The sequence below is a fragment of the Microcaecilia unicolor genome, chromosome 6 (genome assembly GCF_901765095.1).
Source record: "Microcaecilia unicolor chromosome 6, aMicUni1.1, whole genome shotgun sequence".
In the NCBI taxonomy this organism is placed as follows: Eukaryota; Metazoa; Chordata; class Amphibia; order Gymnophiona; family Siphonopidae; genus Microcaecilia; species Microcaecilia unicolor.
In genome coordinates this window covers 156,088,331-156,114,338 of record NC_044036.1, presented here as the reverse complement: position 1 = coordinate 156,114,338, position 26,008 = coordinate 156,088,331, and the positions used below count along the sequence as shown (strand labels likewise).

Sequence of the window (26,008 nt, the reverse complement as noted above, 5' to 3'; positions counted from 1 at the left end):
TAAGGTCCTTCTGTAATTTTTCACAATCCTGTCGCGAGTTAACGACTTTGAATAATTTTGTGTCATCAGCAAATTTAATGTGTATGTGTCTCTATGTTTATGAGCAAGCAGGCATTAGCCTGTAAAAAATCTGATTGGCTGAATGGCAGTGACCTTTTATAATATGTACAGCAGGTGTACAGCAGGGTGACTTCCCTTTTTTAAGAAAGGATACTAAGTGATTGGTTATTTTTATTTTTTAGATTTAGCAAATGGGGATTGACATTCACTACTACTACTACTTAACATTTCTAAAGCGCTACTAGGGTTACGCAGCGCTGTACAGTTTTACAAATAAGGATAGTCCCTGCTCAAAGGAGCTTACAATCTAAAGGACGAAATGTCAAGTTGGGCAGTCTAGATTTCTTGAATAGAGGTATAATGGTTAGGTGCCGAATGCGACATTGAAGAGGTGGGTTTTGAGTAGGGATTTGAAGATGGGTAGGGAGAGGGCTTGGTGTATGGGCTCAGGGAGTTTATTCCAAGCATAGGGAGAGGCGAGGCAGAAAGGGCGGAGCCTGGAGTTGGTGGTGGTGGAGAAGGATACTGAGAGGAGGGATTTGTCCTGTGAGCAGAGGTTTCGGGTAGGAACGTAAGGGGAGATGAGGGTAGAGAGGTAATGAGGGGTTGCAGAACGAGTGCATTTGTAGGTTAGTAGGAGAAGCTTGAACTGAATGCGGTACCTGATCGGAAGCCAGTGAAGTGATTTGAGGAGAGGGGTGATATGAGTATAACGGTCCAGACGGAAGATAAGACGCGCAGCAGAGTTCTGAACGGATTGAAGGGGGGATAGATGGCTAAGTGGGAGGCCAGTGAGGAGCAGGTTACAGTAGTCAAGGCGAGAGGTAATGAGGCAGTGGATGAGAGTTTGGGTGGTGTGCTCAGAGAGGAAGGGGCAAATTTTGCTGATGTTATAAAGAAAGAAGCGGCAGGTGTGCGGATGTTATAATGCCGTTGTATCGCTCCATGGTGCGACCGCACCTGGAGTATTGTGTTCAGTACTGGTCTCCGTATCTCAAAAAAGATATAGTAGAATTGGAAAAGGTACAGCGAAGGGCGACGAAAATGATAGTGGGGATGGGACGACTTTCCTATGAAGAGAGGCTGAGAAGGCTAGGGCTTTTCAGCTTGGAGAAGAGACGGCTGAGGGGAGATATGATAGAAGTGTATAAAATAATGAGTGGAATGGATCGGGTGGATGTGAAGCGACTGTTCACGCTATCCAAAAATACTAGGACTAGAGGGCATGAGTTGAAGCTACAGTGTGGTAAATTTAAAACGAATCGGAGAAAATTTTTCTTCACCCAACGTGTAATTAGACTCTGGAATTCGTTGCCGGAGAACGTGGTACGGGCGGTTAGCTTGACGGAGTTTAAAAAGGGGTTAGATAGATTCCTAAAGGACAAGTCCATAGACCGCTATTAAATGGACTTGGAAAAATTCCGCATTTTTAGGTATAACTTGTCTGGAATGTTTTTACGTTTGGGGAGCGTGCCAGGTGCCCTTGACCTGGATTGGCCACTGTCGGTGACAGGATGCTGGGCTAGATGGACCTTTGGTCTTTCCCAGTATGGCACTACTTATGTACTTATGTACTTATGTCTTGGCTGTCTGTTGGATATGTGCAGAGAAGGAGAGGGAGGAGTCGAAGATGACTCCGAGGTTGCGGGCAGATGAGACGGGGAGGATTAGGGTGTTATCGATTGAGATAGACAGTGGAGGGAGAGGAGAAGTGGGTTTGGGTGGAAAGACAATGAGCTCGGTCTTGTCCATGTTCAGTTTCAGGTGGCGGTTGGACATCCAGGCAGCAATGTCAGATAAGCAGGCCGATACTTTGGCCTGGGTTTCCGCAGTGATGTCTAGTGTGGAGAGATAGAGCTGGGTGTCGTCAGCATAGAGATGATATTGGAAACCATGAGATGAGATCAGTGAGCCCAGGGAAGAGGTGTAGATTGAGAAGAGAAGGGGTCCAAGGACAGACCCTTGAGGAACTCCAACAGAGAGCGGGATGGGGGTAGAGGAAGATTCATGAGAGTGAACATTCAGGTACATTAGTATTTTCCTATTCCCACAGAGCTTAGAATCTAAATTTTGTACCTGAGATGATGATTAAGAGGCCCCTTTGCTAAACTGCATTAAACATAAAACAGGGTTTCTACGAAATGCACTGTCTATGGCATTTGTTCTGAGCCTACTCTATAAAGGGTGTGTGTGGGGGGGGGATGGATTAGACAATCTAGGTTTTGTACCTCGCACAATGGAGGGTCATGTGACTTGCCCAGGGTCACAGGGAGCAATTGTGGGAACTGAATCTACTTCCCCAGGTTCTCAACCCATTCCTATAGTAGCGTCAGAAACACTGCTCCAGATAAAACATCAGTCTTTTTCAGAAAGATAAGACTGATGTTTTATCCGGAGCAGTGTTTCCGACTCTACTATACCAGTCTATATACTGGCTTTCATCTTTTCCAAGCAATTTCGTTCTTTTCATCCAAGACGTCTATGAGAGATTCTATAGACTCCTGACGCAGGCCAGTTGGCCGAAACACGGCAGTGTCGAGTCTTTACAGTGACACAATAAACTTGGATTTACTAAGCACTGTAAAGCAAAGGCATCATGACTAATTGCTAGATAGACCACAGAACAAACTTAAGATGTTCTAAAAGCCTTAGTAAAGAGGTACATTTTCAGGTGAATCTTGAAAGTTAATCTGAAAATGTTAACTTTAGGATTTATTTATTGCCTTTTTGAAGATGTTCACCCAAGGCAGCATGCAACAAGAGTAAGCCGCATCTAAACACAATGGTATTGTGAGTGGGAGAGACATACTACAATCCCTTGACCTGTTATAAAGTTGGACATAGACAATAGATAATTGCAGCAGTAAACATATTCAAATAATAGTACATTTTATGGTACAGTATGGTATTTATGATGTCAACTCAATACACATTCAAACATCTTACATAGGGTATAAGTGGAGGTGGAACAGATAGACAGATAAGATAGAATAACAGGAGTTAGATAGAAAATTAAGGTGACTAGCTTAAGGAAAAATTGTGCCTGGAATCAGAAAAAGTGCAAGAAAATGATCTCAGCTACAGCAGAAGTAGATAAGGAGGTCCTGCTACAGTACGTACAGCTGGTGATAGTCCTTGTGTATGTCACTAGTTAGTTAGTCGCATCTTCCATTGAAGGCTCAGGAAACGAGCCAAGCTTTTGCCTGCATCCTGAAGTAGAGATAGTCTTGCGTTAAGCGAAGGTTTATTGGGGAGTATCACATCCTGTGATTTCCCTTGGGAAGATCTTAGTGATCTTGGAGGTGTGTAGAGAGAGATCCAGTCTTCAAGTACTCTGGCCCATTTCTTTCAAGAGTCTTGCAGTTCAGAGATGGAGTTCTTAATTTAGTCCTGTATTTGTACCTGTAGCCAGTGAATCTTTTGCAGAAATGAAGTGATGTGATCGTGTCACTTACAATCTTCCATCAGTCATGCTGTAGTCTTTTAAATTAATGGGAGCTAGTGCAAATCCTTTGTAATCACACTAATGTAGAGTGCATTACAGTAATTCAACCTTGATGTTATCATGGTGTGAATCCCAGTGTAGCTGTCACAGATGACAGAGGCAGCTGTTAAAGGTTTGGGGGATGAGCACAAGTGTTACATCTAGCTGTACCCCAAGGCTCCTGATCTGTGATTTAAGGGGGAGTTTGTAGCTCCCAAAAGGGATTGTGATGTCACCTATGTAACCGCTTGTGTTAGGGACCCACAGGAGCTCAATTTTACTTGGGTTCAGGCAAAGTTTGTTGTTTTTTTTTACTCCATTCTTTAACTCTTGTTAAACAGGTATCCAGTTGTTTTTAGGGCTGTAGGTACATCTGGTTCAGTGGGTATAAGTAACTGCATATCACCTGCACAAATGTAAAACTGAGTGTCCATTGACTGAATCAGCTTGGCTAGTGGCTTGAGGTAGATAATAAACCAAATAGGTGACAGTATCTATCCTTGTGGTACCCCACAATAGTAATGAGATGCTGCCAAACAATATGAATTGTTGCCTATCTGACAGATGGGATCTGAACCAGGCAAGAACTGTGCCACTGATACGTGGTTCTGCAAGTTGTGCTAGCATGATATTGTGGTTCACAGTGTCAAAAGCTGCTGAGACATCCAGCAGCACTAGTACCAAGGTGAATCCCCTGTCTTGGTTTCTATGAAGGTCATCTAGTAGGGACATGATGACTGTCCCTATTCCATAACCGAGTCTGAATCCAGAGTGACACAGATCTAGCCAGTTTCTCTCTTCTATACAGTTGTTGACCTGAATTTAGACTTTTCTACAATATTTCTTAGAAATGGGATATTAGATGCTGACCAGTAACCTTTGAGCTAAGTTGTTCTTCTTTAGCAGAGGATACATCAGTATCTTTTTCAAGCTGTTGGTAGTTGAAAGAGAGGAGTTCACAATTTTTGTGGCATCTTCTTTGCGGTCCCTGCCTAGGGTCAGCGGAACCGGTGGTTTGGTCAAAGGCCTCTCAAGATTTTATCAAGGTCCTCCTCTGTTATTGGGTTAAAAAAGTCCCAAATGTTTGTGTATGGGAAGGCAAGATTGTGTGCTCCTGGTAAACTGGAAGGAGACTGGGTGAGACTGCCTGTAACTTTATAACACACGGGCTTGATTTTAGGTTTAGCACCACATATCAAGGCTCTTCCAACATGTCATGAATTAGTGCAGTAGATGTTGAGACAGTATGGAGGAGTAGCAGAATGATCTGAGACTCAGTAAAATCAGTTCAAATCTCACTGCTTTTACTGACCACTCCCTCCGACTTCAGGCAAGTCCCTTTATTTTCCATTGCCTCAGGAGCAGACTAAGATTATAAACCCTCTTGAGCGGGGAAATACCTACAATATCTAAACACAGCTCAGCTTTGGACAATAAGTAATTAGATCTAAAGTCCATAAATGAAATGCACATCTGTTCTGTAGTATGCATTATTCCAAATGACAATCATTCATACCTACCTTTTTTAGTATCTTTAAATAGCTCCCTTGCCTTCCTCATAGTGGAAGACCGTCATAGATGACATAACTCTTATCGTTATCACATAGAGTTGCACAGTGCTGTCCGCTGCCATTTCAAAACTGGTGCAGAAAACCAGGGTCCTTGATTATAGCCAGTAATGGACCAATTAGGTATGATATGAAACCCCCAAATCCCATAGCTTCTCAATTAAAGGTTTAGTTCTTTAGCCATCTGTTATCTCCCTCTGTCTTTCTACTCATTGGGCAGGGAAAGAAGCAGCTTTCCTCTCAGTACCAAGTCTTGTTCCTTGCTGGTTGGCAGCAACTGTGATTACATATGGTGTTATCTCCCAGTCTTGAAATGGAATGTGTTTTCATCAAAGTGCTTCCTGCTCAGCTGTCAGTTCTGACAGAGTCCTGATTAAAGATTTAGAGTCATGGCCGCAATAATATTTGTTATGCATGCCATCTGATACAACTGTTCCAATTAGTTTTCTCTTAACACCTAAAATGGTGGGGACCGAGTTGCCACTCAGTTTAAGAGCAGAGCCTGTAAAAGGGTAAAGGGTCATGGATTTGATATCAGGGGTGTAGTCAGACCTCACGGTGGGAGGGGGACAGAGCCCGAGGTGGTGGTGGGGGGCACATTTTAGTTTGCCGCCCCATCGCTTTGCTCCCCCACCGCCTCGTCGCTCCCCCCACCTCCTCGTCACTCCTCCTCACCTCCTTGCCGCTTCCCCTCACCACCTCATCGCTCCCCTCCAACAAAAGCAAATACCTTTGCTGGTGGGAGTCCCCACCCCCTGCTAACCAAAGCCTTTGCATGCTTAGTTTCACGTAAAGGAGCATGCACAGGAGGACGTCAGCAAGAAGAAAGAGCAGGGCAGTGAACGTGGCTGCGCCAGAAACCGGCGCTGAAGAAGGCTTCAGATGGTGGGGGTTGGGGACCCCTGCCAGCAAAACCGGGGGCCCAGAAGAAATTTGCAGGGACCCAGGCTCCCGTGGCCCCACCTAGCTATGCCCCTGTTTTATATACTGCCTTTCTGTGGTACAACCAAAGTGGTTTATATGTATTATATACAGATACTTTCTCTGTCCCTAGTAGGTTCACAATCTAAGCTTTATGCCAGGGGCAATGGAGGGTTAAGTGACTTGCCTAGAATCATAGGAGCTGCAGTGGGAATCCATCTCTGTTCATCAGGTTCTCAGCCCACTGCACTAACCATTAGACTACTCTCTACTCCTTGCTGGTACAAGAGTATTGGGCACCCCAGGTGAATCTTCAGTCTTATGCACTCCCTTCCAAATTTTTTGAGGTACCTAGCCCATTGGTTCCTCTTCCAAGATTCTGATAAACTCCATAATCATGATCACCTTATGATTATGATTAGGTAAGGTATACACAAAAAGTAGCACATATGAGTTATCTTGCTGAGCAGACTGGATGGACCGTGGAGGTCTTTTTCTGCCGTCATCTACTAAGTTACTATGTTATTATCCAGCTCATTTTCGAAAGTGATCGCCGGCCATTTTCCGACATAAATCGGGAGATGGCCAGCGATCTCGGAAAAGCGGCCAAATCGGTATAATCAAAAGCCGGTTTTTTGCCAACATCGTCGCTTTCCCATCGCATCGCCGGCCAAAGTTCAAAGGGCCATGTCGGCGGCGAAGCGAAGGCGGGCATGGGCGTGGCTACCAGATGGCTGGCTTTCGGCGATAATGGAAAAAAAAACAGCGATAAGCAGTATATCGCTGGGTTTATTTGGTCCTTTTATGTTCACAACCAAGCCTCAAAAAGGTGCCCCAAATGACCACTGGAGGGAATGGGGGATGACCTCCCCATACTCCCCCAGTGGTCACCAACCCCCTCCCATACTAAAAAAAATAAAACTAAAAACCTTTTTTGCCAGCCTGTATGCCAGCCTCAAATGCTGTACCCACCTCCATGGCAGCAGAATGTGTTGTATCCTCCGACAGCCCTCCCTGGTTGCGATGTGGCTCTCGGGTGAGTGTGACACCTTTTCTGTTAGGTGCCCTGCAGAGTCACATCAGCAATGCATTGTGGTGGGTGTAGGGTACTGGGCTCTACTCCCATGGTGCTTTTCCCACCTGCTAACTGGGTTCAGAGTGTGCCCTGTTTTGTTTCCGGTAGTCCATGAGGTAGTGGCCATTTTTGTAAGCCAGTTTTAGATCCCTTTCATGTGTCACCCAGGTAAGAGAACGTTATTACCTTGAATGTGGTTGAAAGAGGGCACTGTACACCATTCTGCCAGCTCTGACCTACTGCTAATCTCAGTACCAGGGAGACTCTTTCCCAGTGGGGCACAACCTCTGATTTGCAGTTAACTGTGAGTAAACATGCTTATTCAAATAAAGGACTTTTTCAAAGAGATTAGTCTTCAGGTGTCAACTGGTGTGCCAAGGTTATACAGCAGCAACAAGTCCTAGAGGCCTGCATGTATGCAGGTCCCTGGAGCACTTTTAGTGGGTACCGCAGTGCACTTAAGGCAGGTGGACCCAGGCCCATACCCCTACCTGTAACACTTGTGCTGGTAATGGAAGCCCTCCAAAACCCACTGTACCCACATGTAGTTGCCCCCTTCACCCCTAAGAGCTTTGGTAGTGTTGTACATTTGTGGGTAGTGGGTTTTGGGGGGGGGGTTGGGGGGCTCAGCACCCAAAGTAAGGGAGCTATGCATGTGCGAGGTTTTTCTGAAGTCCACCGCACTGACCCCTAGGGTGCCCAGCTGGTGTCCTGGCATGTCAGGGGGGACACGTGTGCTACAAATGTTGGCTCCTCCCATGACCAAATGCCTTGGATTTCGCCGGGTTGGAGATGGCCGGCATTTTTTTCCATTACCGCTGAAAAACAAACCCGGCCATCTCAAACCCGGCAAACTCCAAGGCATTTGGCCGGGCTAAACCGTATTATCGAAAAAAAAGATGGCCGGCAATCTTTTTCGATAATACGGTTCAGGCCAGCTGTAGCGCCGCCGCCAACATAGATCGCCGGCGATCTATTTGGACGGCGACATTTGATTATGCCCCTCCACGTTACCTTATAATAATTCTAGAAAATACATAATCGGGCATCGTGTTTTTAAATATTAAATTTTGCTTTACAGATAAAAGTAGGCACTGATGGTTGAGTTTATGTGGTTAACACGAAAAAGCCCCAGGATAGCTTTGTTTTATCCTTGAAATCCAATGTGTGGAGTAGACAAACAAGATGTATCCACAGTTTATTCTTCAGATATAGTATACATGATGCACTGGGTTTTTTCTTATCAGCACATCCTGTATATTATATCTGAAGAATAAACTGTGGATACATCTTGTTTGTATGCTCTACACATTGGATTTGAAGAATAAAACAGAGCCACTGGCTGTCCTGGGACTTTGTCATGCCTTCTTTTTTGATTATTAATTGTTTGTGGAAGGTTTGTTTGGCCTTCTTTTTTTCTGTTGAGTTAACTGTGTGGTTTTTTGGCACTTATTTTTAAAGCGCCATTTATAGAATTTACCCCATAACTCAAAATAGTCTACAGGGCCACCGAGAGACTGAGCTGGGCCCGGGGTAGGGCTGCCGCTGCCACCCCCCCAGGACCGCCGCTGCCACCCCCCCAAACCACAGTGTAGCCAGACTACAAAAAGAGAGGGGGCCAAAGACCCAAAGTTGGGGGGGGGGCACATTTTGCCCCACCTTTCTGCCCCCCCCACCACAACTCCACATACCTTGGCTGGCAGTGGTCCCCCAGCCCTGCCAGCAGAATCCTTCCTCTGGCGCTGTTCTCTGCTGCATTGCGCTGAAGGAAAGCTTCTGCTGGCGGGGCTTGGGAACACCCACCAGCCAAACCAGAGGCCCCAAAACCCTGTGTCTGCTCCTCCCCAGCCTCTAAGGGGGGCCCCCTGGTACCAGAGTTTTATCTCTCCTGCTCCTGTCAAGACGCAATCTCCCGGGTCCCGTCAGGAGCAGGAGAAAGAAAGACCCCGGTGCCGGGCCTGGGGGAATCTTGCCCCCCTGCCCCCCCTCTCAGCAGCCCTGGTACTCTATAAGTTACATATATGTGTGAGACCCGCCCACATGTACGGCTACTTGTCAAGTATGTGTTATGTCAGTCAAGATATACACTCATAAATACAGAATTGTATTTATGAGCGTATATGCAGACATCAGCGTTAATCATTTACATGACTCTTTGGGGTATAAAGATTAGCTCCCCTTTATAGAATTACACTCATTGTGTTGGATTTTACTCCCACTACAGAAGCAGATGCTGAATCCAGAGCTTGAACGCAAGATGAAAGTTAGACTGGGGTCAATTCTCTTCTATCATGGTGAGCTCCCAGATACACTTTTGAGTATACGTAAGCAACTATTTCCATCTTCTATGCCTGTGAGGAGGTGAAATAAATATCGTGCTCACTAAAATAGTCTCTGCCTTGGAGCTAATAATAATAATAGAGTACATTTATTTTGTTTTCAGACTTTGCCAGTTTGAGAAAGGCACCGCACCACTCTTGAAGAGCTGTTATCCAGTGGGAGTACAGGAAATAAACAACCCATTGAGAGAGGAATGTGCTTTGCATACATATAAAAAAAAATCCAAACGTTTTTGGATTGGACTAACATGCCAACCCTTTCGCTTTCATTATTATTTTTAGTTTTTAATTTAACTTGACTGCCATCTCAATATGAAATTCCAAAGAGAGATAATTGGTTTTCTGGGGATGGCCAAAAAAAGAATCATCCTTTTCTTCTTGGTATTCTCTTTGTTATAATGGTGGAGTTTCTCTACTGTTTTCCCTCTCACAGAGAATGGATGCAGGAACCCTGCGAAACACTGCATGCCACTGGTTATATTATACTTATACTCCAGTGTTCTTCATGGGGACAATATCTAGCCAAGTGAACATAGCACATGTGTTCTGGTATATGTAACATGACAATTCAGAATTGTTTTCAGATCATATTTTGTCATACTGTAGTATGTATTAGGTATCATTCAACAAGGCAATTATCTAAGTGATATACTGAAGCAGGATTGCAAGATTCTTGAAGAACCCAAGTCGGCTGCTGCAAAAAGAAATGATAATGGATTGTGGAATTGATATGCATTCGCAAAGGGTCAACCTCTGTTTCAAAGTAAAGGTAGTCCCCAGTGTGAAAGTGAGAGTTATGTATGACGTATGGGGGCTGTCACTTGTGTGATGGTCTCTTGGCAGACTGTAAATGGGGAGTTCTGTTAGACTTCACAACACACTTTGAAGAAAGCCACAGCATGATGGCTGAAACATTAATTCCACTTACTCAGATGTAGCAAGACCATGACAACTGCGACAATCAATTATAAATGGGTTGGTTTGTTATTGCCTTCCCTGATCATCTTTATACCCCTGACTAAGGCTGGATACTCATTTACTGATTGAAAGTGGATGAACGGTTGAGTTGGCCAAAAGCTAGCTACCTAACACAAATCACAGTGTGGGATTTGAACTCTGATTGTGGCTGCAGTAGGCAACTTATTGATTGCAACATGAGGCCTCCTCCAACCTCTATTAAATGGTGATAAACTGAATTAATATTCACACTATCTACAAACTGTACTTTTAGAGCACATACTGTATGTGGGAGTTGTTTTTTTCATGTGTTTTTTCCTTGCAATGTACTGCTCTGCCTCTTTCCAAGAAGCTGACATTATGCAGTATGTGCAAGTTGATGGACTCTCATCCTGCTTGTGTGAACAGATACTAAATGGGAAAGATCTCCATGGGAACATCAAGTTCGGGCATTGGTTTCCCGTCTGCCCAGCCAAGCTCTCCACGGCGTCTCCTGAAGCGCTCACAAATGAGCTTCTCAGAAAGAGGAGAAGAAAGAAAAAGAACAAATCCCTAAGTTATGGTTGACGTAAATTTGAAAGCGTGAAACAAGAGGCTGAAAGAAAGAGAGAATTCTTAATATATAAGGATTTTCTTGAAACACAGCATTTCAAAGGGTTTCAAGAAGATTAGAATGACTAGAGAGAAGGGGCTGGAATGCAATAACTAGATCTAGAAAAAGGTTTTATTCAAATTATAACAAACATTTAGAAAAGGCTGCTGAAAGAGTTGCTATTGACAGCCTGCGGTGGAACACCAAGGTACTTTGCTGCTGGTTCTCCTTCTAGCACAGCTGTGGACAGAAAGACAAATATATCTGCAGGGAACATGGTAAAACGCTGTTTTCAACAGCTTTCACCACTAACAGTTGAATTATTATCCTGGCCCTATGAAAGGTATTTTACTGATTAATACACTGCTATTGAAGCATGGGAAATTTGGCTTTAATCTGCCAGTGAACGAACTCAGTTTAAAGGAACTCAATCTGGTTCCCACAAAGAGTCAGATCCAGATAACTTTCATGGCATGACAATTTTTTTTAATATGTTCTCAAATTAGTAAATAGGGTTATAACTGCACACATGGGTTAAAAGTATGTGCATCGAAAAGTCTGCATTTTCAAAGTGAAATTATGGGCATGCTTATGTTTTGAAAATTATTCCAGGGAAATGATGTGCTCACATTTACAAGTTTCAGTGCATACATTTTCTGGGTGTCACTGAATGCATACACTTGAATTTTCAAAAGTATAGGTGTATATGCAGGGCTTTTTTTGAGGGGGTACTTGGGGGTACTGAGTACTGGCACCTTTTCCATTGCTTGCTAAAATTGACCCATAGACCCCAAGTTTTAATAAAAGAGCTCAGGCTCTACATACCAAGTCTGCCTTGCCATAGATTTTGTGACTGGTTGCAGGGGGCCTGGCTATTGTGGGGTGGGTCCCTCAGTGATCACCCCAACCCCCGAAGGGTGACCTAGCATTTGAGTACTGGCACCTTTTTTGCTAGAAAAAACGCACAGTGTATATGCAAAGCCCTCCCCAACCACATCCTACTAATGTGTATGCAGGGTTTTAAGGGAGTAAGAGAACAAAACACTTGCCATGAGTAAAGCATGATTTTACTGCAGAATAAAGATTGTGTGTACTTATATGCATGGTGTGTCAAGCTGTCCCTAGGGAATAGTTTGGGTGGAGCAGGGCAGTGTTGTACATATTTTAGAAACTTCAGCCCATGGCGGTAAGCGGCTTCTAAGTTGCTCATAGCCATGTCTGGCTTCCAGATTGAATATCCGAGTTAGTTCAGCAGTAGGGAAGGATAATACTTATTATGTGATCAGCATCGGGTACCGACCATATAAGAAGGTTTTTTTTTTAACATTTGCTACACTGGAGAACAGGTAGGCTGTGGCTGTATAAATTGCTTTACAAGTAAAATGTATCCATAGAAAGTGGGGGGTGGGGCAATTTGGGTTGAGCCAGTGGTGGATCCAGAAGTTATATTTAGGTGCTATAAGGAGAATTCTACACGTTCCATTGTAGCAGTGTTCTTCAGTGGCGGCTCCTGGAGACATCTTTTTTTCATATCCGAGTCAAAAGGTTTGTGTAATAGGTAGTAAATGCCCCTCAAAGAGCCCTGTGGATACATCTGCATGTAGTTTTCCAAACAAACCGAGAACTGCGTGTTTTCGGTTTTCCGTGGAATTTTAATTTCTCTGATGTTCATCTACATCCTGGCTCCGGCCTGGACTAATTTGAGTAGCTACAATTTATCAAGGTGCCTTTCAATTTATTTTTTGTTTAAATTCCAAATACTCTTTAAGTGCCATCTACACGTACCCTCTGTAAATGCTTTTTATGATTTGTTTCTATTATACATTCTGGAGCTGATTAAATTATTGATGGAACGTTAACTGAATCGTATTTTTCTTTATAGGATCAAATGTCTTGGATTGAGTCTGGCTGACAGATGTTCATAAATATAACACCAAAGTCTTACTCGTCATTTTCCTAACAGAGGGGCCCTTTTACTAAGCCACGTAAGCATTCTACGCGTGCCCAACGCGTGCCAAATTGGAGTTACCACCCGACTACAGCGTGGCTTTTGCGGTAATTTCATTTGTGGTGTGCATCCGCTATGTGTGTCTGAAAAATATTTTCTATTTTTGGGCACGCGTAATGGACGTACGCCAAGTGGCATTTGGCACGCGTAGGTCATTACTGCCTGGTTACCGCACAAGTCTTTACTGCTAGGTCAATGGCTGGCGGTAAGCTCTCAGACCCAAAATGGACATGCGGCAATTTTGATTTTGCCGCATGTCCATTTTTAGGAAAAAATGGCTTTTTTTTGCAGGTGCGCTAAAAATGGATTGGCGCGCAACCAAAACCCGCGCCTACACTACTGGAATCAATTTTTTTGCGCACCTTTGTAAAAGGACCCCAGAATATGTATAATACTGAAATAAGTGGCACTGGATTCACCAATCACATGTTTAAGAAACCAGTACACCTATAGACAATTATGTTCCAGACTTGGTAAAAAGAAAATATCTGGATATGGAAATATTACTTAGAACTATTGCCAATTAGATGTTAGATATATATATATTTTATATTTATGCTTATTAGACGGTGAAAGGAACAGCCACAAAGAAGTGGAAGGACGTGAGTCCCTACAACCGTAGCAATGCAAGTAAAAGATTTTTTTGGTGCATTCTTAATAAACATCACTGATAAGGACCATCATGTCTCTCTTGTGCTTCTTGGAAGTGCCACCCCTTCACCCTACTATTTCATATGCTTATAAGATTTAATATACCGCCCTTTGTAAATACAGCAAGGCGGTATAGAATCAGATCTTACTTAGAAAGGAAAGGAACTATGAAAACAGACAGGAAAGATGAAAAAGATTAAGGAGAAAAGAGAGAGAGAGAGAGAAAGAAAAGAGGCTACGGAGGTGTGAGTAAGTGTCTAGAGAATGAAGTACAGCTAAAGATCAAAGGTGTCTTGAAACAGATGAGTCAAGACCAGTTTTAAATCTGGGATATGAAGATTCTAGTCACAGGGATTTGGGGAGTGAGTTCCAAAGGGATGGTGCTGAGTAATAAAATGCAAAAGAGCTGGTAGATTGTAAGGGCCCCGTTTACTAAGCTGCGCTAGAGGTGTGTTAGTCCTTTTACAGCATGCTAACTGTGTAGGCACCCACAATATTCCTATGGGCGCCTACACAGTTAGCGCGTGCTAATTTTGTGCACGCGCTAAAAAAATGCTAGTGCACCTTAGTAAACAGGGCCCTAAGTGAGCAGATGAAGGATTGGGCAAATATTTATTATTTATTTACTAGTAAAAAAGGCCCGTTTCTGACACAAATGAAACAGGCGCTAGCAAGATTTTCCTCGGAGTGTGTATGTTTGAGAGAGTGTATGTGAGAGTGACTGTGTGTGAGAGAGAGAGTGAATGTGCGAGTGTGTGTGTGAGAGAGAGTGTGTGTGAGAATGAGAGTGTGTGCAAGTGCGTATGTGAGACAGACACAGTGTGAGAGAGAGTGTGTGTTTCACACAGATACAGTGTGTGCGAGAGAGAATGTGTGTGAGACACAGACTCTCTGTGAGTGAGTGTATGAGTCCAAGAAAGTGTGTGAGTGACTGTGTGTGTGACACATAGAGAGTGAATGTGATACAGTGTGAGACATAGACAGGCTCATTTTCAAAGCACTTAGCCTCCCAAAGTTCCATAGAAACCTATGGAACTTAGCCTCCCAAAGTGCTTTGAAAATATGCCTCAGAGTGTGTGAGAGACAGTGTGTGAGAGTGAGAGAGAGAAATACATTGACTGTGAGAGAGAGAGAGTATGTGTGTGACAGAGATACCTCCTCCCCCCTCTCTGGTGTCAGGCCCCCCCCCCCCTCCCTCTCTCTCTCTGGTGTCAGGCACCCCCCCTCTCTCTCTGGTGTCTGAGCGTTACTGTGCAGCACGCTGAGCTCTGGCTGTGCTTCAAGGAACTGACCAATCCTATTTAACAGAATGCACCTCCAACATTCTGAAGCCGAGAAACCTCGTGTGGTTGGTCACTTCTGCTTGTGACGAACCCGGAAGTACATGATGTCAATTCAGGAGATGGATACAGACAGCAGGAATGCCTCAGCCATGCAGTCAGCTTCAGAATGTTAGAGATGCGTTTTATTATATAGGATTTGTTGCATTTGTACCCCACATTTTCCCACCTATTTGCAGGCTCAATGTGGCTTACATAGTACCGTCAAAGGTGTTTGCCCAGTCGGTTGATAACAAATAGAAGGTTGTATAGTGATCGAATGAGGTACATGTGGAGGATTGGAAGGGATGAAGATAGCGTGATGTCCAGTACTATCATTAGTCATGTTATGTTCCTGGGTGAAGAGGTTTACGTGAGGTCACTGGGGTAGGCCTTTTTGAAGAGGTTGGTTTTTAGTGATTTCCTTAAGTTCTGGTGATCATGGATAGATAGAAAGATGACGGTCATCTAAGAAATGCAAGATACGGGAGTATAGGGTAAAATATGTGAGAAATATTAGGAAGGGATATTGGTGTGCAGAGTCCTATGTGCAAGAATAAGCACCTTACATTTTATCCCATGGGGAGCCGGTAGCCAATGGTATTGTTTCAAGTTAGGTGCCCTGTTAAAAATTTATCCCATAAGAACTACATTCTGGTATTGGCTGTAGCACCTGATGATGGTGGATGCTGGTACGTGCTGTAGTTCTTTCAAGGCTAGTGCCTGGCTGGACTCGGCTGTAGCCATAAATTTTACGATATCAAACTTCCATAAAGATTCTTTGGCATACCTAGAGGAGAGCTGGATCCTTAATGCATGTGGCTCCTTAGCAGGAGAGCTCCTTTCGGAAATCCAGTTGACCATATGAGAAGGGAAAACACAACAATGCAATGCTCAGTGTGTCCACAAACCACAGAAAATGTACATAAGTACATAAGTAATGCCACACTGGGAAAAGACCAAGGGTCCATCAAGCCCAGCATCCTGTCCACGCCAGTGGCCAATCCAGGTCAAGGGCACCTGGCAAGCTTCCCAAACGTACAAACATTCTATACATGTTATTCCCGGAATTGTGGATTTTTCCCAAGTCCATTTAGTAGTGGTTTATGGACTTGTCCTTTAGGAAACCGTCTAACCCCTTTTTAAACTCTGTCAAGCTAACCGCCTTCAGCACGTTCTCTGGCAACGAATTCCAGAGTTTAATTATGCGTTGGGTGAAGAAACATTTTCTCTGATTTGTTTTAAATTTACTACACTGTAGTTTCATCGCATGCCCCCTAGTCCTAGTATTTTTGGAAAGCGTGAACAGACGCTTCACATTCACCTGTTCCACTCTACTCATTATAGCTAACAAACATGAGGCCTCCAGGTGAGCCTAGTGACAGGCCCAGTGGAAACACTGTCAACTTGAAACTTATAAAAGAAGATGACATAAGATAGATTTGGTACTGGTTACTGAGAATTTCTACGGAAAATTTAGAAGTGTCACCTGTAATTCTTTTCCTGACATTCAGGCTGACTATTCTGGGTTGCCAAGGTATTTCATATTTATTCTGAAAAGGAACCAAATGGAGAAAAGTGAGGTAAAAAGTCAAATGAAGACAATCCAAATTTTGTAACACTTAGTCTTGAATAAATAAATGCTAAAATCATCAACTAAGGTTTGAGGCACAGTCATAAAAGGAACTTGACACAGCCGTGTTTCGGCAACTGTGCCTGCGTCAGGAGTCACATGGTCCTCTAGAGAGATGTGCCACTGGCAGGAGCGTTGATAAACAAATGAAAGCAGCCAAGTATGACTGCTGAACTAAACATAGCATTTTCAGTACAGCAGTCAGGCTTGGCAGCTTTCACCTGTTTCTCAACACTCCTGCCAGTAACACATCTTTCTAGAGGACCCTGTGACTCCTCACGCAGGCACAGTTGCCGTTCCTTTTATGACTGTGCCTCAGACTTTGACCTTTGTTGACTAAGTGGCGCTATGGGTGCGTTAGCATTTTTAACGCGCATACATGCATTAAATGCTAATGCGCCCATAGAAATGTATAGGCGCATTAGCGTTTAACACACCTTAAATTTACAGGCGCGTTAAAAACGATAATGCACCTTAGTAAACATACCCCTTTGCATGATGATTTAAACAATTGTTTATTAAATGTCGCGTGTTACAACATTTGGAATGTCTTCGTTTGACTTTTTACCTCACTTTTCTCCATTTGGTTGCTGTGCTACGAAAGGGTTTCATCCTTCTTTTGGGCTTTGGCTTTTTAATTCTGAAAAGGTAAATGCTAAACAACTCAATGCAGAGTTTGAAGAGCACTCTTCACAGGCCTTGTCTGCAAAAAGGGTATTGCCATAGGCACAAAAAAGCATATGAAAATGGAACATACCTTTTCTTGCATCAATACTATAAGCCCTTGACATTCTGGAATCTGTCCTTTAACTGAAGTACCCTCCATTAAACCTGGTAATGCCGTCACTCTTTCCTGCTTATCAAAACACACTGCCTCATCCTCTCATCACAACACAACAAATACAAACCCACTACCATAACTACCCCAAGACACATTCTCCCTACCTCAGAAAGCTTAACAATACTCGGGGTCACACTTGATCGGAACCTCACACTAGAGAACCAAGTAAATACTGTGATAAAGAAGATGTTCCATGCAATGTGGAAACTCAAACGACTAAAACCTTTCTTCCCGAGGGAAACTTTCTGAAACCTAATACAGTACAATCAATGGTCCTAAGCCATTCAGATTACTGTAACGAAATCTACACGGGTTGCAAAGCACAACTCCCAAAGAAACTCCAGACCGCCCAAAATACAGCAGCCAGACTGATATATGGGAAAACACGCTTCGAAAGTACCAAACCCTTACAAGAAAAGCTGCATTTGCTCCCAAAGAACGGACCATCTTCAAAATCTGCACCTTGGTACACAAAATCATCTACGGCGTAGTACCAGGTTACATGACAGACCTAATAGATCTACCAACTAGAAACAGAATCAGATCATCAAGATCATACCTAAACCTACACTATCCGAACTGTAAAAGACTAAAATACAAAACAACCTACGCATCCAATTTCTCCTACATAAGCGCACAACTATGGAATGGACTCCCAAACATAGTGAGAGCAATTCACGACCACTTAAACTTCAGGAAATCACTCAAGACTCACCTATTCAAAAAAGCCTATCCCAACGATCCAACATAAAATCCCAGCACCCAGCAACATATCTTAACCAATGATCGTACTGGACAATGTATAATCTTTACCTCTTTCGACCCCTTGTTACCTGATCACCACATAACTTTGTATCTGTTATCAACCGAATTGGCAACAGCCTCTACGGTACCATGTAAGCCACATTGAGCCTGCAAATAGGTGGGAAAATGTGGGGTACAAATATAACAAATAAATAAATAAAAATGGCGTCCTGTGGGATGCGCTCAGGCGCCCTGTGGTACTTTTTGATTCTGCACGCACAAGCCACACGCTAAAAATTATATTTATTTTTAGTGCCAATGGGATGTGTCTGGGAGTGGAAAGTGAGCATTTCTGCACTAATCGGTTAGTGCATCTACATTAACTGATTAGTGCAGGATTAGAGCCTGAGCCCTTACTGCCTACAAAATAGGTGGCAGTAAGTGCTCATGAGGTAATATTTTTTTAATGGCAATGTGCTAATGACTTGAACTTTGTCGCGATTGCTGGTGATCGGTGGTCCTACACAGTGTTTTGTTCTTTGTGAAGATTATACAACGGTTCCACAGCGAAGACCTTGTCTTACACAGTCCTGTTACCGAGCATATAAGAGATATTTTGACCCCTGAGGCAGGTCCTTGTGCTGAAGCACGGCCGTGTCGGGTCATTTTTATGTTTGGCACAATTAAAGACTCTTTGAACATCCTCCTTGAGTTCTCCTCACTTTGTTCTTCCGTGAATGCGCTAATGACAACATTAGCGCTTGGCCACTAATTAAAAAAAATAGAAAATGGGCCATTTTTCTGGGTGTGGTAAAAATGGCCTTATCACATGGGAAAGACCCCTGTAAGTGTGAACCAAGGTCACTGTTTACTGCAGCTTACTAAAAGCGCCCCATGGAGGCAATCCTATGACTGGGCACCTCTATTTAGGCACTCCAAGGATGAGTGGTAAACATCTGGATGCTCAAGAAGATTTATTGGCCAAAGACTCGACACAATCCTGTGTTTCGGCCCAAAAGGCCTGCTTCAGAAGTCTTTTAAATAAAAGGATCTCAAAATCTTCAGAAGTGATACGTTTCAAAATGAATCAATAAGATGGACTTGAAAAAGACCCTCGCACCATCTATCGTAAAGGTATTTTAGGTACTGATTATAGAGTAGGCTTACTTGATATTTCAGTGCCTAAATCTACGTGCATCTATTTACACCAACGTAGTGTAAATCTTGGTACGTAGCAGGGGTGTAGCTACGTGGGGCCACGAGGGCATGGGCCCCCACAGATTATGCCCTGGCCCCCTCTACATTTGACCCCCCTGCCGCTGCTGCCACCGGCTGCCCCACATCAGGTACCTTCTTTGCTGGCGGGGGTCCCCAAACCCCGCCAGCCGAAGAGTCTTCTTCAGCACCGTTCGACTCCGGCGCCTTTGTTGTGTGATCAAGTGTTTCTGACGCCTTACTTCCTGTACCTTGCATGTAGCCCCGTGCAGGACGTAAGGCGTCAGAAACATGATCATACAATGAAGGCGCCGGAGTCGACCGGTGCTGAAGAAGACTCTTTGGCTGGCAGGGATTGGGGACCCCCACCAGCAAACAAGGTACCTGATGCAGTGGTGGGGCGGGTGGCGGGGGGGGGGGGGTTGCGGCGGTGGAGGGGCGGTGGCTAAACAGTGCCCCCACCTCAGGCTCTGGCCCCCCCTCTCGCCGAGGTCTGGCTATGCCCCTGGTATGTACATTTAGGCGCACTGGACCATATTCTATAAGTAGGCATGTAAATTTTGGAATGCCTATGAAACGCCCATTTCCCTGCCCATAACCATGCTCCCCTTTGCCTGCATGCATTACAACTTCGGCATACCTCGTTACAGAATATGCTTTGCAACTTGTGCGCCTAAATTCTAATCAGTGCCAATTAGTGCTCATTGTTGCTTGTTAAGGGCTGTTATCAGTGCTCATTAGCTTGTTAAGTTACGCACATTGTTACAGAATTGGCGCAAATCTCTAGGCACGCTAAATAGAATCCAGGGGACAAGGGGCGAACTGCCCTTTACATTTATATATATCAATCAATTTTAATTAGCTATAGTAGGATGCATATATCTGCCACACAGTTTGAGGTAGCAAACCAGTGACTGACAAAGGTAGAAGCAGAAGTTCTCCTACTACTAAATTTTTAGGTATTTTGCTGAAGCTAAAGAGTACATTAGTTTCAAAACAGAACATTGTTTATCCATACACATACCCAGCACTGTCTCCGGATCTCACGACAGAGGAAAGAAAACAAGGCAAAAACCCTCAAAAGAAGACAAGACCTGCTCACACCAGTTGTAATAGACTCAAAAAGTGAAAGAATACGTTGAGCAATAAAGTAGCAGTGAACTGCTTACAATCAGTTAATAAGTTAACAGCAAGGAACACTTCAAACGTGAGCTCAAAGCACAGGCAGTGGAAATCCGGATATTTGCTAGCACTCCCGTACGGATGCCGTGGAAGTGCATCCTGGAACACAGAAGCCAACTTTTCAAAATTATTGGGGGTGCTAAGCCCAATGGAAATAACCCCTCCCTGGACACATACAAGGAATTTTCTCAATACTGGGGGTGCTCAAGCACCCAGAGAGCCGGCTCCTGTGTCCAGGAGCCTAAGCGGAAACTCCATCTTAAGCTTCTAGCGCCGATCAGACTTCTAGTAAGAACAGATTTTAAGCACAGATGCCCGCTTACCTGATTTAACCAACATCGTCCTGTGCATTCCATCAACTCCGGCGCCTGGCACTCTCAGCTGGTCCCAGTACCTGTGAGACATGAGGCAGGTCTGCGCACTTGCAAGCTGTAGCTGGAGAGTCTTTTTCTCTGAATGCCTAGGAAACCCGTCAAACGTGCATAACTCTTGGCAGTGCACTGCTCAGCTCTCACTTCAGGATCTTTTCAGAGAGAAGTAGAATAAGCAGTCACGTGACTGGGACTGCTTCACAGCTCCTGCCCTCCCCTGCTGACAGGGAGCTTTCTGCTCCAACAAAACCATTCCTTCTCCATTCTGTCATATTACATTACTATTGTGTGCCGAACCTGAAAACATTTGGCTTCTTTCTAAGTATTTTACAGTGGCTAATGTATGCGTGGGATTTTACAGTACCTGCTGGTCCATCTTTTGTATGGTCTATATTTTGGATAATTGCTTGAGGGTATAAGTGCAGTAATTGTTATCAACTTTGCTGCTGAGAAAATGTTTGTTTGGTTTTTTTTTTGTTTTAGAACTTCTATATGAGAAAAGACATATGGGCTGTGGCTGAAGCACTTTCAAAATGGAGGAGTAGCCTAACAGAGCAATGTGATGAGCAGCAGTGAAACCCAGTTCAAATCCCACTGTCACTCCTTGTGATCTGGGGCAAATGAAATGCAAACTAGATTGTAGGCCTTATGGGGACAGCTGTAATAGAAAAGGTAGGAACTAACCCCCCCCCCGCACACACACCCTTGGTGGGGCATTCGTGAGGTCTGCTACATTTTCAGCACTTCCTGGGCTTCATCCACCCCCAGCCCTCTTACAAAGTGCATTAATACAAGGTTTATTTAATACCAGGTAACTCCTTGGAGCATGTGTAAACGTGTTTGTCAGTATTTGTATGCTATTGAGGTTTAATCTAGGTGTCTGTATCACCTATGTAAATTAGGGTTAAATGGGAGACTTTTTGGACCCTGTTATGTCCATAGTGCATAACAGTACATGCGATCTATCATTCTCCTGTACTTTAATGCATGTATACCCTGGATAGTGTATGAGCACCTATTTCTGCATGCGAAATGCAGTTTTATGCACAAAAATGGTTTGTAAAATGACCCCTTAAGCTTCATCCATTGTGCAATAATTAAGAAACCAGTCTTCCACTTCCCCAGTGCTGTGGTAGCTGCCTTTCACAGCTACATTCCTAAGTCTACATGATAGCTCTTGTCTGTAGGTAGATACAAGCACGCACATTCCGGTGATGCATGGCTATAATCACTCCTTGCTGGGAGGTTCTGGGTGAAGTTGATGAGTACTTCTAGCCAGTTAAGATGTCTTGTGTAGAAGTGGCCTAATGATTAGAGTAGCCCCCTCAGAACTAGCACCAAGGTCCAAAGGTGTCTGGTTCAAGTCCCACCACAACTTTGGTGTGGAGCAGTAGCCTAATGGTTAGTGCAGTGGACTTTGATCCTAGCAACTCTAGGTTCCATTCTCCCTACAGCTCCTTATGACCTTGGCCAAGTCACTCAATTCTCCATTGCCCCAGGTATAAAAACTTAGATGGTGAGCCCTATAGGGAATGGGACTTCATATGCCACTTTTCTGTGGTTTTTGCAACTACATTCAAAGCAGTTTACATAGTATATACAGGTACTTATTTGTATCTTTTGAATTAAAATAATTTGCATCATAAATAGGTGTTGGTAAGGGCTCACGCACTAATTGGGAAATTAATGAGTGCCCATTAATAGAGGAAATGAAAAGTCAGCCATTTGACAGCTGTACTGAAAGTCATCTCAGTGTATGGGGAAACCCACGCGCTAGTCATAGCACAGGCCAGTTTTAGCGCGGCTTAGTAAAATGACCCTCTATTAGTAATTTTCTTATGAAGAATTCCTCCATTATAAGTAGCTGACTCCATCCCATCTCTGTTCACTTGTTCTCTACCCTATAGAAGCTCTCTGCCTTCCGCAGTTCTCACTTCCACCCCTCAAAATTCACTGCCCCCTCATTCTCTCTTACTAACTCCCAGAAACAACCTAATTCTGTCTATCCCCAAGACCTCTCCCTCCAGGCACAAACCTCCACAGCACCATGCTCTCCCCCAACTCTCATGGCACACATCTCCTGCAGCTTTCTCCAGTCCCCCTCCCATGGCATACACATCATCCATCTTTCTCTAGCCCCCTCCCTCCATGTCCCCATGTCACACAGAAGGCATCCATCTTTCTCCATCATACCCTCCCATAACACTCACACACACACACACACACATATGACATTTACTATTCTCCTGCCAAGCCCTCCCTGATGACACAGACTGCATCCATCTTTCTCCAATCCTGCCCCCTCCCACCCTGTTAGCATCCTAAGAGGACGTGGTGCATGGCTTCACATTGAACACCATTCTCCTCCTTTGCTGTCCTGGGCCTGACTGTTCCTTGAATCACATGAGCTTCTGTAAAGTCACGTGGCTTAAAAGAACAGTCGGGGACTAAGAAGGTAAAGGGGACAGTCACCTGTGCATCTCCTCTTCTTGACTGCAGCCGGGAGGGAGGGAGGCTGTGTTGCACTGCTGAGCCATTGACATAGCTTGAGTAGAATTCTGCATGGGAAGTGAAGAATTCTACACAGTTCTACCTTGCACAGTTGCATAGAATTCCCCTCAGAATATTATATAGACTGCATATGCATAATTTCACATCCATATATTCTGGCAATTTATAAAAGGCAATGTCTGCTTTCCCCGCAGAAATGCCTTTTAAAAATCCCCTCTTTAATGGTATTGAAAAAGACAGGCAAGCACAGAGCATGTTTCAAATCTGCTGAAAGTAAAATTATGTCTAAACCTAACTATTACAGGGTCATATTATGTCAGAAGGTCTTTAATAGGAGATGCCAAGGCACTTTACGTTCTCATCATGTTTCTGAATGTAGGTGATTCACCATGACAACCAGCATAATTACGAGCCACAAGGAAACTGCTTACACAAAGTAGCACTGGTGGGCGAGAGAAATCTTTTTTTTTTTCTGTGTTCACTGGGGGTGAAAAATCTTAACTGGTTCTTGCAAGAGTCTGCTGCCAATCTGGTTAACTCCTTCTTGGTGAGTCTTCAAATCTTGTGCTCCAGTTCTTGAATTATGCTTCCATATTCCATTATAATCAAAAACAGTATGCACAACTTGAGCTGTAACACTACAATTCAGCTAACCCACATTCAAGTCTGCTGTCTAATGCAGTCGTTAGGGTTTGGGACAACTTAGAGAAAAAGTGCTTAAGCCTGGGGTGGGAGGAAAGATGTCCAGCACTGTTATAGTGACCCCTGCTGCCCTTATAGTGGAACTGCAGGATAGTTTAAGTGATTACTCTCCAGCTTTCAGACTTTTCTATACTGTCTTTCATCAAATATCAGCAAAGTGGTTTACAATATAATACAAACAAAAGCATTTACAATAGTAAAAAACAAAAAAGTAATGTACAAACTATAATCATAATGATAATGAGACATCAAAGTGTCTTATTCAAATAGTGTGTCCCCTGACAGATTTCCAGTTCCGGAGGGAAACAGCTTCTTTACTTCCTTTTTGTGGGTGCTGAGACAGGGGTGTAGCCAGACTTCGGCGGGAGGGGGGTCCAGAGCGCAAGATGAGGGCGCACATTTTAGGCCCCCCCGGTGCCGCTGACCCCTCCGCCACTTTTGACCCTCCCCTTTGGCGCCACCACCCCCTTCCCCCATCCTGCACGTTACTACGTGCAGGACGTCAGGACTCACAGAAACAGAATCCAGATCAGCAATGCGCCGGAGACCGGTGCTGAAGAGGACTTCAGCTGGCGGGGGTGAAAGCAGGGGGGTCCAGGGCTAAATCTGCGGGGGCCCTTGCCCCCGTGGCCCCACCTAGCTACGCCCCTGTGCTGAGAGATGAGACGAGATATCTTCTAGGCCTTAGTTCATGGGATCCAACTTTTCAAAAATAATTGGGGGTGCTAAACTCATAGTAAATGACGGCAGATAAAGACCTGAACAGTCCATCCAGTCTGGCCAACAAGATAAACTCATTTTACATGGCATGTAATATTTTATATGTATATCCGAGTTTGATTTGTCCCTGCCTTTCTCAGGGCACAGACCGTAGAAGTCCGCCCTGCACTGGTTTTATTCTCCAAATACCGGCGTCGCCACCCAAGGTCCGCTAAGATTTCATAGATCCATTCCTTCTAAACAGGATTCCTTTGTGTTTAGCCCATGCATGTTTGAATTCCATTACCGTTTTCATCTCCACCACCTCCAGTGGAGATGGCGGAGATAAATGATACCTCTCCCAGAAACTGTGAAAGATTTCACTCAATATTGAGGGTGCTAAAGCACATACAGTACCCACAGAGCTGGCAACTATGCCCCAGTTCACAAATGATCAATCAGTTCTTGCAGGATATTTCAGCTTCTCTCTCAGGTACTCAGCAACTCCAAAAATGTTCCTGTTCACACTAGTGAAATAAGGTTAAAAATATAATCTACTGAGTACGCCAAAAATCAAGCAGTTCATCTGTTATTTTCACAGTAACATGACAAGCAAAATCAAGAAAAAAAAAAAGCTAACATACAAAAAAGAGACACTGGGTTATTAGTTTAATGTTTTCCTCTCCTTCTCCACCTCCAGGTAGGATTTCATTTTATAATTCTTCACTCCTAAAAATCACACACTCACAGCCGAGGTCTCCCCCCAAAGTATGCCAAAATCTGCTACGCATCTTTTCCCAAAGAAATTCCACTGGTCATAGTCCATCAGCAATAGTTCTGGCTGCAGCTCCTCTCTTTCAGTTCTCTCTTTCACTTCTTTCAAGAAGTTATACTCTCTGTGTAGTCTTCTACTCAACATCCATACAGGTGAAGGAAGTAAAAAAAAAAAAAAAAAGTTCACTCCTGTTTTGTGGATCTAGGCCATCCTCACCATCTAGGAAGCCTGGGCATCAATACTTTCAGGAGTCCTGATCTTGAGACTGCTCAATACACAAAAGCTCACCACCTGGAAGATGTCACTATTTCTCGTTTACTTTATGACTGAGTTAGTGCTTTGGGGTCCACCCTCCATCAGC

General features: G+C 44.0%; 1 protein-coding gene across 1 annotated transcript in view; it reads right to left on the bottom strand.

Annotated features, from left to right (window-relative positions):
• The window catches only part of FAM107A (family with sequence similarity 107 member A), a 47,973-nt gene extending 26,865 nt beyond the window's left edge, over positions 1 to 21,108 (bottom strand). The window contains exon 1 of the mRNA XM_030206498.1: positions 20,913 to 21,108. Within this exon, the coding sequence (XP_030062358.1) occupies positions 20,913 to 20,994 (82 nt within the window). The 5' untranslated portion in view covers positions 20,995 to 21,108. The remainder of the gene's footprint in view (positions 1 to 20,912) is intronic.
• Positions 21,109 to 26,008: the final 4,900 nt, after the last annotated feature.